At 42.3% G+C, this 17,617-nt stretch overlaps 1 protein-coding gene across 1 annotated transcript in view; it reads right to left on the reverse strand.

Moving 5' to 3' along the window:
* aco2 (aconitase 2, mitochondrial) overlaps positions 1 to 17,617 on the reverse strand; it is a 70,759-nt gene that overhangs the window by 27,374 nt on the left and 25,768 nt on the right. The window contains exons 8-9 of the mRNA XM_059953719.1: positions 14,589 to 14,680; positions 6,768 to 6,873 (exon numbers count right to left, since the gene is read on the reverse strand). Coding sequence (XP_059809702.1) covers positions 6,768 to 6,873; positions 14,589 to 14,680 — 198 coding nt within the window. The remainder of the gene's footprint in view (positions 1 to 6,767; positions 6,874 to 14,588; positions 14,681 to 17,617) is intronic.

The raw sequence follows: 17,617 nt of genomic DNA on the forward strand, positions 1-17,617 counted from the left end.
TAGGTTATGGTCCCAAAAGCCTGCAGCACCACACTGAAGGTAAAACTTTAATGTTAGAGAGGATTAAACAAGTCTCTGTAACCTTGCTCCAAAAAGATGCAAGACAAGTACGATAAAAGGTGAAGGTAGCTGACGAAGGAACAGAAGGATTGCACCTGCATATTCTGCTGCATATACAGCAGCTGGGGAGGAAATGTCAGAGACATTACGAATTATTACAGCGAGAACATAGCCCAGGACAGGCAGACAGCTTATGCAATGGCATTATATAAAAACAAATAGAGGTAGAATGAGGCCAACCAATTACAAGCTGATGCACTGAATCCAGACATAGAAAGATAATGACATCCTGTTACAAATATTGAACAGAATATGTAGTATGGAGACAGGCAGTCTGCCCATCTAGTGCTAACTGCTCCACAACTGGTCCTCCTCTTTTCCTACTGCACCTCAACCTATCAGCATACTTAAAACCTGTTCCTTCTAACACATCTGTGCTAGGTCCATCCAGCACTGACGGTTCTGAGCTTCAGCGCTGCCAAGTAGTTAACAGGAGGATTGGAGAAGTCCTCAACCAGCCTTTGCCTCACTCCCGTCAGGCATTCATCCTCTGTGCCTCGACCAGTCCATCAGATGAACACTGAGCAGTGATCAAACCTGCGATGGAAGTCTTTCCAAATTTATAATGTCAATAAGATCAGAGTATTATGGGTAGTTCTGGGCCCATTATCCAAGTAAGGATGTCATTGAAAAGGGTCCAGGGGAGGTTCACAAGAATAATCCTGGGAGAGAGAGTTAATATACAAGGACTGTTTGATAGCTCTAGGGCCGTAGTCACTGGAGTTTAGAAGAATGAAGGGGGGGGGGGGATGTCAATGAAAACCAACAAATATTGAAAGGCCTAGATAGAGTGGACATGGAGAGAATATCTCCTATACTGGGGGAGTCTAGGTCCAGATGGCACAGCCACAGAGTACAAGGACATCCCTTTAGAACAGAGAGGAGGAGAAATTTCTATAGCCAGAGGATGGAGGATTGTGAAATTCATTGTCACAGACAGCTTTGGAGGCCAAGTTATTGGATATATTTAAAGCAGAGGTTGATAGGTTTTTGATTAGTTAAGGTTTCAAAGGTTACGGGGAGCTGGTGGGAGAATGGTGTTGAGAGTGATAATAAATCAACCATGATGGCATGGCAGAGCAGACTTGATGGGCCAAGTGGCCCAATTCTGCTCCTATGTCTTAAGATCTTAATAGAAGAGATACAAAATATTTCTAATTTCCTTAAGTGTTTTGATAAGACCACACATAGTAGGCCTGCAAGTGTGAAACCAGGGCACATGGCTAGCTAGTAAATAGTTAACATAGGGCAAGGGTCAGCACAGAACCAGAGGTAGATAGAATCTGCTGTACACAGGGATTACAGAGCTGCTAACACTCCTATTCACCATTTACCATAAAAACTGTTGCACAACTCATTCCTCACTTAGGAGGAGCTCAGTCTAAGGAGCTCACAATACATTTAGTTTTTTTCACTATAACATAATGATTAATAATGCTTCTCAGGTCGGTAGGCCTTGACCAGTGATGCTGGGACCCCAGCAGTTCCTGACCTATTCCTACATTTATGACCTTTGCTGAGGGGACCAAAATCCTTCTCTCCAAGTTTGCTGATGACACTAAACTAGTTGACATTGAGAGTATGGAGGAGGAGTAAGAGACACCCAGGAGATACAGACAAGCTGATGGTCAGACGGAATATCATGCGGAAAAATGTGAAGTAATTCATATTGGTACACAAAACAGAAATGCAATGTACTTACTTAAATGCAAGAGAAAAATTGTTTATATTGGTGTGCCTTTAAACAACTCATTGAAAACCAACATGCAGGCTCAAGGAATGATCAGAAAATGGAGAGTTAACTTCTGTTAGAAGGTGCATCTTTCACATTTATATCAGCTCAGTTGTAGTTCATTTAAAAAAGTGATCGATTGATTTCTTGATCTCAGGAGCGACTGAGAGATTGCAGAACAACTTCCCACAATCTCCATCAGCACAGGTGCATCACAAGACTGTGTGCTTAGTCCCCTGCTCTACTTGCTTTACACAATGACTGTGTGGCCAAGCACAGCTCCAGTGCCATATTCAAGTTTGCTGACAACACCACTGTCACTGGCGAATCAAAGGTGGTGATGAATCAGCATATAGGAAGGAGATTGAAAATCTGGCCTAATGGTGCCATAAAAACAATCTCTTACTCAAAGTCAGGAAGACCAAGGAGCTAATTATTGACTTCAGGAGAAGAAATCCAGAAGCCCATGAGCCAGTTCTCATCAGAGGATCAGGGTGGAGCGGGTCAGCAACTTAAAATTCTTCAATGTTATTATTTCAGAGGACCTTCTCCTGGGCCCAGCTCATACATGCAATTATGGAGAAAGCTGCACCTCTACATCTTTAGTTAAGAATCTACTGAGATTTGACATGACATATAAAAATCTGAAAACTTTCTATAGATGTGTAGTGGAGAGTTTATTGACTGGCAGCATCATGGCCTGGTACAGAAACACCCCTGAATGGAAAATCCTACAAAAAGTAGTGGATACTGCTCAGTCCATCACGGGTAAAGCCCTCCTAACTATTGAGCACATCTACATGAGACACTTTGGCAGAAGAGCCGCAACACCCTGCCGAAGGGTCTCGGCCCAAAATGTCGGCAGTACTTTTTTCCATAGATGCTGCCTGGCCTGTTGAATTCTTCCAGCATTTTGTGTGTGTAACTCACTTTGAATGACTCTTCATCTCAGGTTCTCAATACTTATTTATTTATTTGTGTTTTTTTTTGTACCTGCGTAGTTGGTTGCCTTCTGCACTGTCGATGAACATCCAGGTTTTGTGGTCTTTCATTAATTCTGTTATGGTTATTATTATGTAGATCTATTGAGACTGCTTACCAGAAAATGGATCTCATGATTGTATATGGTGACATATTTGTAGTTTGATAATAAATTTACTTTGAACTTTGAGGAAAAAGGAAGATCAGGGTAAGACAGAGCAGGCTTAAAGGACTAGCTACACTATTGCTAATTCTTATGTCCATGTGCATTAAAAAAACAAATAAATTTAAGTTTTAAAATACCATTTGTTCTATTAATAATGCACAGCGATATGCTGAATGTCACCGCTGCAAACAAAGTTGGTTAGACGGAAACAAGTAAGACATTAATCACGAGTTTTGAAAATTAAGAGTTGAATTCCACCAAGGTCTGCCACCCAAGGTACACGGGAATACGTACTCCTGGTGTTCAAATTGCCCAATTTTCTTTCAGCTCCTCGCAAAAAAAAACCAGGAAGTGCACACGCCTGCCAGGTGTTGCAGTACATGAACAAGATGGAATCGTAAAAGTATTTTCAAAATTCACAAACAAAAATAATCGACACTGAGGAGGATTTTTACTAATATGCAGAATGGCTATCAAATCAGCCAACAATTTTTAATGTAGTTGAATGTGAAATGATGCACCTTAAGAATAAGCAGAATATGTCATTCCAGGAAAAGCTGCAGGATAGGAAACTAAAACAAACCTAGGGGTACAGTTATACATTCATCCATCCATGCATAGAGTTTACAGCACAGAAACAAGGCTTTTGGCCTAGCTGGTCTATGCCATTTATTCTCAGCATAAGTCTCCTGCCATGCCCCACCTAATGCAATTGTTAACCCTTCTACCCCCTCCCAACAGGCAGCCAGAATCAGCAGCTCATCCGTGACACCAGCTGTCACAATCCTGACACACAGGATAGGCTCCCAACAGAAAAGCAAAAACCCACAGCTGCTGTAAATCCGAAACAAAAACCATAAGATATAGGAGCAGAACTAGGCCATTTGGCCCATTGAATCTGCTCCGCCATTTCATCATGGCTGGTCCATTTCCCTCTCAACCCCAATCTCCTGCCTTCTACTCGAATCCCTTCCTGCCCTGACTAATCAAAGGAACCTTTGATTATCAACCTTCGCCTTAAATATACCCAATAACTTGGCCTCCACAGCCGCCCTGGAGAAGAATTCCACAGGTTCACAACTCCCTGGCTGAAGAAATTCCTCCTCATCTCCATTCTAAATGGACGTCCCTCAACCTCCGCACATCCACTCTATTGAGGCCTTTCAACATTCGATACAGTTTCCATAAGATCCCCCCTCATTTTTCTGAATTCCAGTATATACAGACCCAGAGCTATCAAACGAATGATAGTGGGGCTTGTCAGCAGGCAGATTGCACAGTGTTAATGTGGAATTTGATCAACTCCTCAACAGATGCTCCTTGATTTACTGAGCACACTCACCATATTAATTCCGAAGTGCCAGATGTTTGGTCACATTGAATATGCAGGCAACCCTGGCTCATCAGAGAGAAATGGAAACATGAAGGAAAGGTCCCTTTGCTGGGGTCGCAGTTGAGAAACAAAGACCAACAATTGTTTTTTTGTTGTCTGAATAAGGTTTGTGCTAAGTGCAGAATCTCCTGATTAAAATAGTCATAGAAAATTACAGCACAGAAACAGGCCCTTCAGCCCATCTAGTCCATGCCAAACTATTTAAACCGCACTGGGGAAGTCAAGAGGTACAAAGTACAGTAATATTTCAATAATTCAGCTTACTCAGGGCTTTAATGGTGCACACTGGCAAGTTTTCCACACAACTTTGTGTTATTTCCATTACTATGTCGAAATACTTTTAATTATAAAAGAATCTTTAAAAAAGTGAGAGAAAAAGGAGCACAGGAACTGAGGCCTAGTGAATGGGAAGGGAACACGGGAACTGGACTCTCCAGTAAATGGCAAAGGACCATTTATCTAACACTGAAATAAAACCCATGAAATTGCAAATTTGTACAACTGTACCTGAGTAAGATGGTATAATTAGCAGGATTTGCCACCCACTGGTTTTTAAACAGCTCTGTAGGCCAAAGGGCCTGCATTGTGCTGTAGTTTTTCTACGTTTCTAAGCTGCTTAAAAAGGGAGTTAATAAGGTGAAGGTATTTTAAAAAACAGCTCAATTGCAGTTCAGAGATCCAGATCAAATATATCCTCTGGTGGTTTGTACTTTGGGCTAACACATATTGAAGGACCTATGACATCCGGTGCATACAGTGCCCTCAAGTCCGAGCTAACTGGCCCCAAACACATACTGTGGGACTAAAATAACTGCATTTGGCTATTGTGTTGACAGAATACAGCTGCATTTACTGAACACTGGATTCGAATCATAAGATTACATGAATATTCATTTTGTGGATGACAATGGCATCACATAACTGCATGAAATGGAGGTATGAAGGGGAAAAGCCAGAATGGGAGGAAGGTTTGACACTCAGTGTTCAAAACGACAAGCTGCTGCATCTTATCAATAAGGCATCGATCACTCACCACAGAGTGAGCAATGAATCTCAAGTCTTCATCTGAATGGGACCAGAACACTGGAGTTATAAGGAGCTGTTAGCTAGGCTGGATCTTTGGCTTAGGAGTATACAAAATCATGAGGGGTATTGATAAGGTAGAGAGGTAGTCAGATCCCCAGGGTTAAGGAGTCCAAAACTTGAGGGCATCAAAAGAGGATAAGAGCAAGAGATATAGTACCCTAAGGTTGACATATCCATGAGCAGCAACAAGCTACTTAATCGAGTAGCTTCCACACCAGTAATCGAGACTGTTAGTTCCACACAACCCTTCTCCCACTAGGACCTACTGAATAGTTGCCAAGACTCGGAAACGCTTTCTTAATCTATGGACATATTGGCAATTTGTAGCCTAACGATACCCACCTCAATCAACCCAGAGCACATATTCAACAAGACCAATTAAATTTTAATTCAGATCACTTTCATTCCCCACCACACACCCACTCTGACATGACTGTGGCCCCCCTACACTGCTCTACTGAAATTCAGGTAGATCTTGAGGAACCGCTCCCGTATCTCCCATCTCAGAAGCCTCAACATTTCCAGGTAACTCAATTTCTTTTTAGTTGCTAGTCAAACCACAGGTCCTCCCTCGCCACTGATATTTCCCAATCCACTGGGCATTTCAACCACACAGATTTTTCACGTTCCTATGCTTCTCTCTAATCACTTCCATTAATCCATCAACCAGACGGCTTCATCAACAATTTGTGACAGAAGACCTGAAACAATCCCTTTGTCTCACCCTTTTTGCCGTCTCCTAGTTCTTAAGAACAATCTTCAACTTGAGATGTTAACTGTTTCTTCTCCTACAGATGCTGTCTGGCCTGCTGAGCACTCCCATCATTTTCTGTTTACTTTTCAGACTTCCATTTTTTTTCCAGACTACATTATTTTTTAGATTTCCATAAAATCAGTGATTGAGTTCACACTGAACTGATTCCACAATCTATGGATTCACTTTTAAGGACTCTACAACTTATGTTCTCAATATTATTTATTGTTTATTTATTTACTATTATTTGCTTTTATTGTATTTTACCCAGTTTGTCCTCTTTTGCACATTGGTGGTTGTCTGTCTTGTGTGTAGTTTTTTTTAAAAGTCATTGATTCTATTGTGTTTTTTTGTACCTATATAAATGCCCAGAAGAAAATGAGTCTCAGGTAGCATAAACATACTTTGATAATAAATTTACTTTGAACTTTGATTATGCCATAATGGGTCCCTAGCTGCTGTAAAGAGGTCACAATCTATTAACCTAGCGATAGCAGGCAGGAGAAAGCAGGGATGTTTACAAGTCTTTTCTTACCTACTCGAATATCAAGAGGCCAACCATTTTTCTCAGCGGCTGCTCCAATCTCTGACACTGGGTGTGCAAGGTCAGGGGTGAACGGACCATTAATATGTGGTTTAAGCTGAAACAAGAAAAGAAAGAATGTAACACGAAAAAAACAACACTTATATAGTTGGCTTGAAGAGTACAAATTCTTTTAAAACTATAAAAGCGAGATTTAAGAAAACTATAATTCTGAGAGAGCAAAATAAGCAAAACAGAGTGCAAGTAGCACAGAGGGCCATTACAGGGAATTAACTCCCAACAGATAGTAAACAAATTGATATACTGTATATTTCAAAAATTATTTTTATTTCAGAAATGGGGAAGATAACTTTACTCCAGTGCATATCTATCCCATCCTGGGACATCAATAATGTTCTGAAACATCTCGATGTTTAATTAACCTTGCCTGGGCAGATTTAGAGTATGTGTACAAAACTTTCATTTCTATGGAATATTTGAAATTGATATCCTAGGTCATTGTAAATTATTGGGTTCATTTGGGCGGCTGTGCTTTAATATGGACAAATGGTTCATTAGGCTATGGGTTCATTTGGGCAGCTGTGCTTTAGGATGGACGAATGGTTCATCAGGCCATGGGTTCAAGCTGTCTCTACAAACCTGGGGAGACTGAACTACCATCCAGAACCCAGAGAATACATCATCCATCCACATGTTAAACCATTACATTTCTATTCAAAACTAGCAGTTCAGGTCAATACAAAATAGCAAATCTATCACAATACAGTGCTATCTTGTTACCCAACAGGTATCAAGGACAACTTTAACTCCTGCCTTATTTGTAACCTGTGTTAGAAATGGAATTAACATTTACTCAATTTCCTCTCCAGGGGACATGATGATATCTAGGTCCACAATAGAACAAGGCATGTTTTATATACGTGTGAAATTGGACGTTATGCAAACACCATATTATATACTTTGCCTCTTGCTGCTGCTATCACTAGGAGTGGTTTTGCTGCATTTGTCGCACTTTACGGTAATATTTTTGGAAGAAAATTAAACAGAGAGATAACGCTACTACACTCGAGATGCGCGGTACATGAGATTGTTTATGTCCGTTACGTCACGTTCTCTGATCGGAATTACGGACGTATATGCGATTAAACGTTGTCTGAATGGACGTTAAGCGGTGCACACCTGTACTTGCTTTCTTGTAGGAAACCAGCCAAATTCTTCCTACGGTACTGCACAGCATCACAAACTCAAGTATAAATCCTAACAGCGACCCAGAAGTTAAAAGCTGAGTCCAAACCATACAATGTGGAAGATTATATCTGATCCGAGCAAAAAGGCTGCAGCTATTTAGCAAAGCATTCAACAAGGTCCCTAATACTAGGCTGACTCAAAAGATTAAAGAGCGTAGGATCCATAATTTGGTAGGTTGGATTGAAAATCGGCTTGGTAATATAAAACAGAGGGTGTTGATAGGAGTGTTGGCGTGTGGCCTAGTGGATAAGGCATCGGTCTAGTGATCTGAAGGTCATTGGTTCGAGCCTCAGCTGAGGCAGCGTGATGTGTGTCCTTGAGCAAGGCACTTAACAACACATTGCTCTGCGACGACACCGGTGCCAAGCTGCTTGGGTCCTAGTGCCCTTCCTTTGGACAACATCAGATGTGGAGAGGGGAAGGCCTGCAGCTTGGGCAACTGCCCAGGCCTGCGCCCTGGAAAAAACTGCCCAGGCCTGCGCCCTGGAAAAAACTTCCAAGGTGCAAATCCATTGTAACTAACGGATATCTATCTCAGTGACAGAAGGGGGTTATTCCCACTGACAAGACAGAAATTAGAGGAGTTGGTGGATAAGGAGGAAGGTTGTCAAAGGATAATATAGATCAAAGTTCCAAAATTCAAATTATTATCAAAGATATATGCCACCATATACTGCTCTGTATGGTATTTATAGAACAGAAATAATATAGAATCTACACAGCACACACTAAAGACTACACACAAAGACTGACCATCAATGTGCAAAAGAGGGTAACAGATAGATAATACTGAGAATATGAGTCCTTCAAAGTGAGTCTGTAGGCTATGGAATCAGTTCAATGTTGAGGTGAGTGGTTCAGCAGCGTGGTGGTTGAAGGGTAATAACTGCTCTCACAGGTTCATCAGTTGGAAATGTGGCCACAGAAAATGGAGTTTAATCTGGACAAGTGCGAGGCTTTGCACTTTGGTAGGTCAAATGTAAGAAACAAGAATACAATAAATGGCAGGACCCTTGGGAGGGGGGGATCTTGAAGTGCAAGCAGGAACACAATTAGACAGGGCTGTAAAGAAGTCAGACCACTTTTGGATTATTGTGTGGATTTCTGGTCATCAAATTACTGGAAGGATGTAGTGTAGAAGAGGTTCACCAGGATGTTCCGTGGATTAGATGGGATAAGATACAAGGAGAGGCCGGACAAGCATCGTTTGTTTTCTCTGGAGCACGGGAGGCCTGGGAGCGACCTGATAAAAGTATATAAAATTTTGAAAGAATTTGATAGGATAAATAGTCAGTCTTTTTGCCCAGGATGGAAATGTCAAATATTACAGGGCATAGCTTTAAAATGAGCGAGGGAAAGTTTACAGGGGACTTGCAAGGCATTTTTTTTCCTACACAGAGAGAGGTAGATGCTTAGGATGGGCTGCCTGAGGTGGTAGTGATGTAAGCAGATCCAATAGCAATGTACAAGGGGTATTCGGACAGGCATGTGAACAGGCAAGGGAGTTAAAGGATATACAGGCCACATGCAGGGAGAGAGGATTAGTTTAAATTGACATCATGGATAGCACAGAGACTGTGGGCTGAAAGGCCTGTTCCATGTTCTTTATATAAAGCTAATTTTTTTTTAAATGTGCAACACACACAGAATGCTGGAGGAACTCGGCAGGTCAAGCAACATCTATGGAAAGGAACGGAATTTCTTCTGTTTATGATTAGTTTTCCTATATTTGCTTTCAAGGTCTAGGTGTTACTGGCAAAGCAATCGTGTATTATCCATTCCTAAGTGCCTTTGAGAGTTAGTGGTGAATCAGCATCTGAAATTACTGCCAGGTACTCCCAATACTGAAGGCGTAGGAGCTCCAGGATCTACAGCCAGCAACAATAAATTTTGAGAGTCAGAATGGCACAGTGAAACCTGTCAGTAGTGTCTGTTTCACTCATCCTTTATGGTGGTAGAAGTTACGAGTTTGGGAGATGTCATTGCAGCACATTTCGTAGACCATACGCGCTGTGGCCACTGTACACTGATGGTGGAGAGAATGAATGTGAAGGATTGGTGTGATGCTTTTTCTTTGGAACACATCCTCAGCAGCTACCCAAAAGCCCCTACCGCTGGCGCCATGATTAGGTGCTGAAGGTAGCGGCTGAAAGGTATCTCCTTGGCCACTGACAACGGTAAGCACTTCTGCCAATCCAGAAAGCCCACAGCCTTTGTCAAAGCTGGAGAACAATCACAGCTAAAGCCTAAAGGGGTGTAGACGTTTTGCCGGCTGCTCAGTACAGAACCTACTCTCTCTTTGGCATTACAGGGACTGCAAAGAGAAGAGCCAACAGGGCCATCACAGAGGCTGCTGAGTGAGCAAGAAGTGAGACCCATGGACCAATGCTGTTGGGAGACAAGCCAAGGTCTGATCAACCCTGGCTGGGTCACCTCAGCAAGAGTGTCTGATGTTGAAAGACCTGAAACACCCGACGACCAACTGATGTGACCTAGCACATAGAAACATAGAAAACCTACAGCACTATATAGCCCTTCAGCCCAAAAAGCCGTGCCGAACATGTCCTTACCTAGGTTACCCATAGCCCTCTATTTTTCTAAGCTCCATGTATCCATCCAGGAGTCTCTTAAAAGACCCTATCGTTTCCGCCTCCACCGGCAGCCTGTTCCATGCACTCACCACTCTCTGCGTAAAAAACTTACCCGACATCACCTCTGTACCTGCTTCCAAGCACCTTACAACTGCACCCTCTCGTATTAGCCATTTCAGCCCTGGGAAAAAGCCTCGGACTATCCGCACGATCAATGCCTGTCATTATCTTGTACACCAATATCAGGTCACCTCTCATCCTCCGTCGCTCCAAGGAGAAGAGGCCGAGTTCACTCAACCTATTCTCATAAGGCATGCTCCCCAATCCAGGCAACATCCTTATAAATCTCCTTTCCACCCTTTCTATCGTTTCCACATCCTTCCTGCAGTGAGGCGACCAGTTTGTATTCTAGGATGTATCTCAGCATCAGTTTGTATTCTAGGATGTATCTCAGCAACCATTGGAGTGTTTTCCTCTTGATGAGCTCCACCAGATCTGTTAGCTTTGTGATCATCCAGATTTGTACCTGGCAGATGATGGGAAGTCCTTAGAATGTTCTAAGTGAGTCACTCACCACAGAATACCAGTCTCCGGCCTGCTCTTGCTGCCATGGTATTTACATGTCTGTTCCTGTTGAGTTTCTGCTAAACAGTGACCTCCAAGATATTGATGGTTAGGGTCATGACAGAGATACTGAACATCAAGGGAAAGTGACCAATTCTCGCTTGTTGGATATGATCTCCGCCTTGTACTTTTTGTGGTTCAAATGTCTAACACTATGTCTTGATGAGGAGCTGCAAATTAAATCGAACGTTATGCAATCGATAGTGAAAATCTGATCTCATTATGGAAATTAGAGCCATTGATAAAGCACTGAGATGACTGGGCCAAGAACACTGCCCTCAGCAACTCCTGCAATTGTGACCTGCGGCCGGAATGATTAACCTCTGATAATCGCAGACGTCTTGCTTTGGGTACAGAATTAGCCCAACCATTGGAGTGTTTTCCTCTTGATGATAAAGGCAATCACGCTCATGTCACCTCTGTAATTCTCCATAGCACTGCCAACAACAGCTACCTTCACTATGATGACTGAGAGTACATAGATTGACTCTGTGGTAATTAGCTAGATCGGATTTGCTCTGCCTTTTGTGAACAGGAAATGTGGGCAATATCCACATTATCAGAGAGAAGTCTGATTGGAATAATTCGGTTGGAGGTTTGGCTAGTTCTGGAGCACAGATCTTCAACACTATAGCTGAAGACTTGTACATCTGTGGTGAACTATATATACCTGTCTGGACACGCCCCCGCTGACTGCTCCTGTGGCTCCTCCCACAGACCCCTGTATAAAGGCGAATGAGGCCTGAGCCTGGCCTCTCAGTCTCCAGGATGTAGTATGGTGGTCACTCACTGCTTGTTCCTTCTTCCAGTCAATAAAAGCCGATATCTTGCCTTTACGCCTCAGAGTGAGTTATTGATGATGCATCAGCACCAAAAAGGCAGAGGCCACAATACAGCAGTATTACAGCCAAAATGAACCCTGACCCTTCTGACAACATTCTGCCATGAGGTAACCAAAGTAGGAACCTCATCCCTCTTGATCAGGGGAACTTAGAAAAGGAGCGAGGAGTCAATTATAGAAGTCCCATGTGACCAACTTCCACTTATACTAATTCAGGCAAAAGACTCACTCACCACATATAAACTCACAGACAAGATCCTTGCTAAACATCCTGGAAAAGAGGAAGATGGTGGAGGGGAAAACGGCAAAGGTTGCATCTGCCTTTTCAGCAGAGGATAACACATTTCAGTTTCTCTTTCAGACACCCAGGATTACTTTGAACAGCTTAGCAGAGCCATAAAACAGCTCTGGAGTTCGGAGATAAGATGAAACCAGCCAGAAAAGAACGCTAATGTTCAAAAGGAGGAGAAGGGATTTAATCCTACGAAGCTGTTGTTCAGAGTTACAGCTTACCGGATCAGTGTACATGCAGCTCGAGTGGGTTTAGAGCTCAGTGGATTAATCAACAATACAAAATGTTCTACAAAACCAGGTACAGTAATTCACTCCTCCTGTTTAGAATGCAAGCAGGGAAAGGATGACAAAATCTCTGTTCATATTTTCAAGCCTGTGGAAATACATGCAAGTAGATTCTCGCAATTTAAAAAAAAATACAGGTTGAAGTTAATTAGTTTCTGCACTGAGACCAAAATAATTTCCAGTGGATGAGAAAGGTCAAAGATGGGGGTCAATGAAAAAAACCTCCACACAAGTAACTCAAGACCTACAAAACTATTTCAATTAAACCATTCCACAATTATGCCAATTTAAATGGCAGTAATATTAAGCCAAGCAGCCTGATGCTCATTTTGCAGACGTATGGGATATACAAAGGCTGATGCCAAATGGTCCAAGTTAGTATAGGAGAAGACTCATTGGGTCAACTGGCCTCCATCAATGCCGTAAGTATACAGCAGCTCAAAATTGTTTTGTTTTAAAATCTACAATTAAAAAATTGGTCACATGAAAGCGAAGCTGAACTGTTGTGGCTCTAGTGATGAAACCCTACAGTTCTATGGCAGCGCATTGGCAGAGTAGTTAACACACAGTTTAAAAACGCCAGCAACTGCGCTGCCTGTATGGAATTTGTATGTTCTCCTAGTTCTGTGAACTTCCTCTGGGTACCCCGATTTCCTCCCACGTTCCAAAAATGTATGGGTTAGTATGTTGTGGGCAAGCTACAGTACTGTGCCTGAGACTTTTTCACAGTATTGTATTTGAGGAGAGACTGAGTTTTAAATCTGGCGGGAGCAAAGGATATTGGGAATGGTGAGGGTGGAGGGCAGAGAGTGGTGTGGGACACATGGCAGGGAAGGAGTGCTGGGGGCAGGGTATGGTGCGCATATAGACGTACCCAGCTCTGAGACTCGAGGCAAGGTCATTCGATTCCAAACAATTGGTCTATTGATGATTATAGAAAGTCTCTCTGGTGCTTCCCGTTCCCTTCCCCTTTTCCCAACCATGATTCCCCTCTCCTTGCCCCCTTCCCACTTTCAGTCCACAACAGAGACCCATATCAGAGTCAGGTTTATCATCACTGACATAACGTCATGAAGATGTTGGCTGCACCCAACACATCCTTGGACTGCGGATGCATTTCACTGTCTGATTCAATGTCCTTGTGACAAATAAAGCTAATCTTTATGTTTGAAGACCGTTGTGTGGGCTTACAAACAAATCCATTCCGACAGCAGTGGCTCACTGTTCACATCAGCCTCCCCCATCTCCTTCCCCCCATCTATTAGAATATAGTGACTCAAGGCAGTAGCACACCATCTGCTCCTCAGGGCAATTAACAGGACCTGCGCCATTAATCCCTCATGTTGCAAAAGAAAGTCAGATCAGAGTGGCATAACAGGCAAGAGGAGTGGAGTGGGCCACATGGCTCTTCAATACTGTTCTGTCATTCAGTAAGTGATAATTAAACTCAACACATAAAGGCAAAACTAAAGCACTTGTGACCACGCTCAGCCGGAATGGGTAATCCTTCTCTACTACCTATTGGGAAGCCAGTCTTTGGTCATTTTGCTGCACTCTGCCTTATATGAAGAAATGGCTGAAAAGCGATGTGATTAGACAATGTCTTGGCCCCAGTTCTGAACCAGATGTGACGCTAGCCCAGGAGGTTCACAACCTTTTTTAATGGCATAGACCAAGGCTGGGAACCCCTACTCCAGACACACACTTGGGAGTCCGAGCACCCTTGACATTCATCGGTGTTTCCTTTGCCAATTTGTCCACAGTCAACATCTGGATGTGGGGGTGGGGGGGGGGGGAAGGTTACCATTCATCAAATTAGTGTAAATAGTGTAACTGCAACAAGCTAGGTAACAAACCCAGTTTTAGATCAATGAACATGCTATTTGATTTTGAATGGAAGTTAGTAGCAAAATGGTGAGGTTTCTTTACCTCATTCAGGTTAATTTCAATGAGTTGATCATACTGACAGCCCTCATCAGGAACTAGCAGGTCCTGGAATTCATCAGCAATGGCAGCAATCTCTGAAAAACGCAAAAGAAAGAACATTTAAAGGACTGTTCATTTCTACCACTAGCAGGTAGTATTGCTGTCTCACAGCTCTAGAGATCTTGAATTGATCTTGACATTGAACGCTATCTGTTTGGAGTTTGCACGTGTGCCCCATGTCTTCATGAGTTTCCTCTGAGTGCTCCCATTTCCTTCCACACCTTGAAGGTGTGCTGGTAAATTACCCCTCACTGTAGGTAAAAGACAAATGAACCAATGTAGATCTGGCACACAGTGATTGACAGGACAGTTCTGCTGGGAAGTAGCATGGATTCAATGGGTTGACTAGCTGTCTAATTTACTTATTACAGCACAAAAGATCTCTCTTCAGGATATCCAAGTGGTATAATGTAGGCAAAGAACACAGCAGGTCAAGTACTTGAGTGGCACTGGTGGTATAGTCACTACCTCAAGGCACTGGGGAACCAGGTTCAATCCAACCTCGGGTGCTGAATCTGTGCTTGTTCTCTTGTGACTGTGTAGATTTCCTCCTGGTCCTCTGGTTTCCTCCCAAAGACGTGTTCACTGCTAGCCGGTCACTGTAAATTCTTTCTCGTGTGGACGTTGGTGGCAGAATCAGTGAGGGATTGTTGAGAATATGAAAATTTTTTTAAAAATGTGATTAACAGAAATTTCTTTTTGTTTTCCCTTCTGCTTCCCTGCTCCTTCACTTACTGAAAGTCTATTACATGTCCTGAAGAAGGGTCACAGCCTCAAATATGTATTTATTTCCATAGATGGTGCCTGACCTGCTAAGTTCCTCCCACATTTTGTGTGTTGCTCTGGATGTCCAGCACCTGTAGAATCTCTTGTGCTCATCACATGTCAGCTTTTATCTTGCAGCTTCGATACAAGGTCACTAACTTGCAACATCAGGCATATTTCCCTCTGCAAATGTCATAATATTATCCAGGTTGGAAACTGACTCTCCATCAAGGAGCCAAAACAAAAGCTGGCATTTAACGAGTTTTAAGCGGAGAAGCAGAAGAACAGGAAGAACAAAAAGGAAGTTCTGTTATAAGTCACAAAGCAGGAAAGTTGTCAAAAGCAAAATAAGTTGTTGAGGGGACGAGAAACAGGTGGAACTCCGGGGGATCCAAGTGCCATTCTGAACAAAAAAGTAAGCCAATGTTCAATTTGAAATGTTACCTCCTAACTACGGAGAGATGCTTGTTTTTAGATTTGGTTGAACTTACTTGGACATTATGAAAAGACTGATGACAAAAGACATGGAAAAATAATTAAAATAATAATTTTTAAATCAAGGAGTCCATTCCAGGTATATGATGGGAAAAAAAGTTCCTATTTCAATAACTAATTTACCCGAAAATAGGTTGAATCAGTGTTAACTTATTGTGTTTTCAAAAACAAAACCTTGTTGAACTTTACTTTCTTTTTGCTAGTTACAATCATGAATACCTTTGTATCACCCTGTGGGTGCCTGCTTAAGTATCGGCAACTTGGTGTCACAGATCAGAAATGAATCCAAGGCATCTTCCTGCATTGACTTAGAAACAGCATAACCCAACAACCAGAACTAGATTAGTTTCTCAAGATATGGATTACTAAGAGATCTGCTAACTTTGATCACAATTTCCTCCCACTTTTTTTTCTACTTGGTCATGTGACGTAAATGACATACAACACCAATCACTATCAGGCTTTGTAGCTGTAAAGTTCAAAGCACCTTTCACTGGAACCTCATGACACAGCGTCTTTCTCACTCTATCACACTCCACTAGCTAGGACACCAGACTGGTTCAAAACCTATCTTAAATAATCATCAATAATGTACCTTAAACAACTAAATACGGGACCGTGATCCAGAGAAGACAAAAGGCAGCTTGGGACGTGCTGAACGATGCCTCAGACCGAACTCAGTGATCCCAATCGGATCAGGGCTTTGCAGCTGTGCCACAGTTTCATGCGCATCCCTATTTTTGGAAGGATGCAGCCCTACAAGTCACATCCCCAGGTCAAAATCAAGGAAGTTCTTGCCCTCCATCAACATGGAAATACCTTCACCAGGAGGGATGTGTAAAAGGCTACACTCTCCTCAAGAGCACAAAAATGAAAATTTAATGCTGGTCTTGACTATAAAGGTAATTACTCACAAGGGAAGAGGAAAATAAAAAGAAATCAATTATTTAAATATTAATTACCCATGGTGGAAAAAATGGGAACATTGGGATTGTGTTGTCCAGACAACATTCATGCATAATAAAGGAGCTTTTGTAATGCACCCAACATTGGCTTACTTTGCTAAACTAATCTTGCAATTTGCACACTGCCTCCTGCAACTATATTTTCTGTACTTTCCTGTAATTGGCACAGGAGCCAATTTCCAAAGATATGTCCAAATTTGTTTCTAACCCCTGTTGTCTGTCATTTCACTCCATACTTTTCTCTCAGACATGTTAAAATATTGCTTTCAATACTCTGCATCCTTTGTTTTTACGCACAGCTAGGTTTCATCCCAAACTCGCACATTGAGGGTGAGTGGGGTCTCTCTCTCTATCTCTCCCCCCTCCTTCCCCCACCCCCTTTCTCATATGATGTTACCCAAGTTCTGCAATTTATGAATTGGAATGTGTACTGTAGTTCAATTTGGACTCCTTCAGCTTTATGATTTTTATACTCTGTGTTTATGCCTGTTCTTTCTTGTTGCTGTTTGGCACGATTTGTTCTTTTCTGGGGTTGATGTTCTAGCCGTTTGCACGATGTGTTTTCCTGCGTGGGAGGCGTGTTTGATGTTCTGTTTTCCTTTGCGCGATTTATTTCTTCACTGGGGAGGGGCAGGTTGACGATTGTTTGAGAGATTTTTATGTGGGGGGTTAATGTACAAGCTCCATGGTTTTCTTTGTTTTATCGCTATCTGGAGAAGACAAATCTCAGTGTTGTATACTGCATAC

The sequence above is a fragment of the Hypanus sabinus genome, chromosome 29 (assembly GCF_030144855.1).
Source record: "Hypanus sabinus isolate sHypSab1 chromosome 29, sHypSab1.hap1, whole genome shotgun sequence".
Classification (NCBI taxonomy): Eukaryota; Metazoa; Chordata; class Chondrichthyes; order Myliobatiformes; family Dasyatidae; genus Hypanus; species Hypanus sabinus.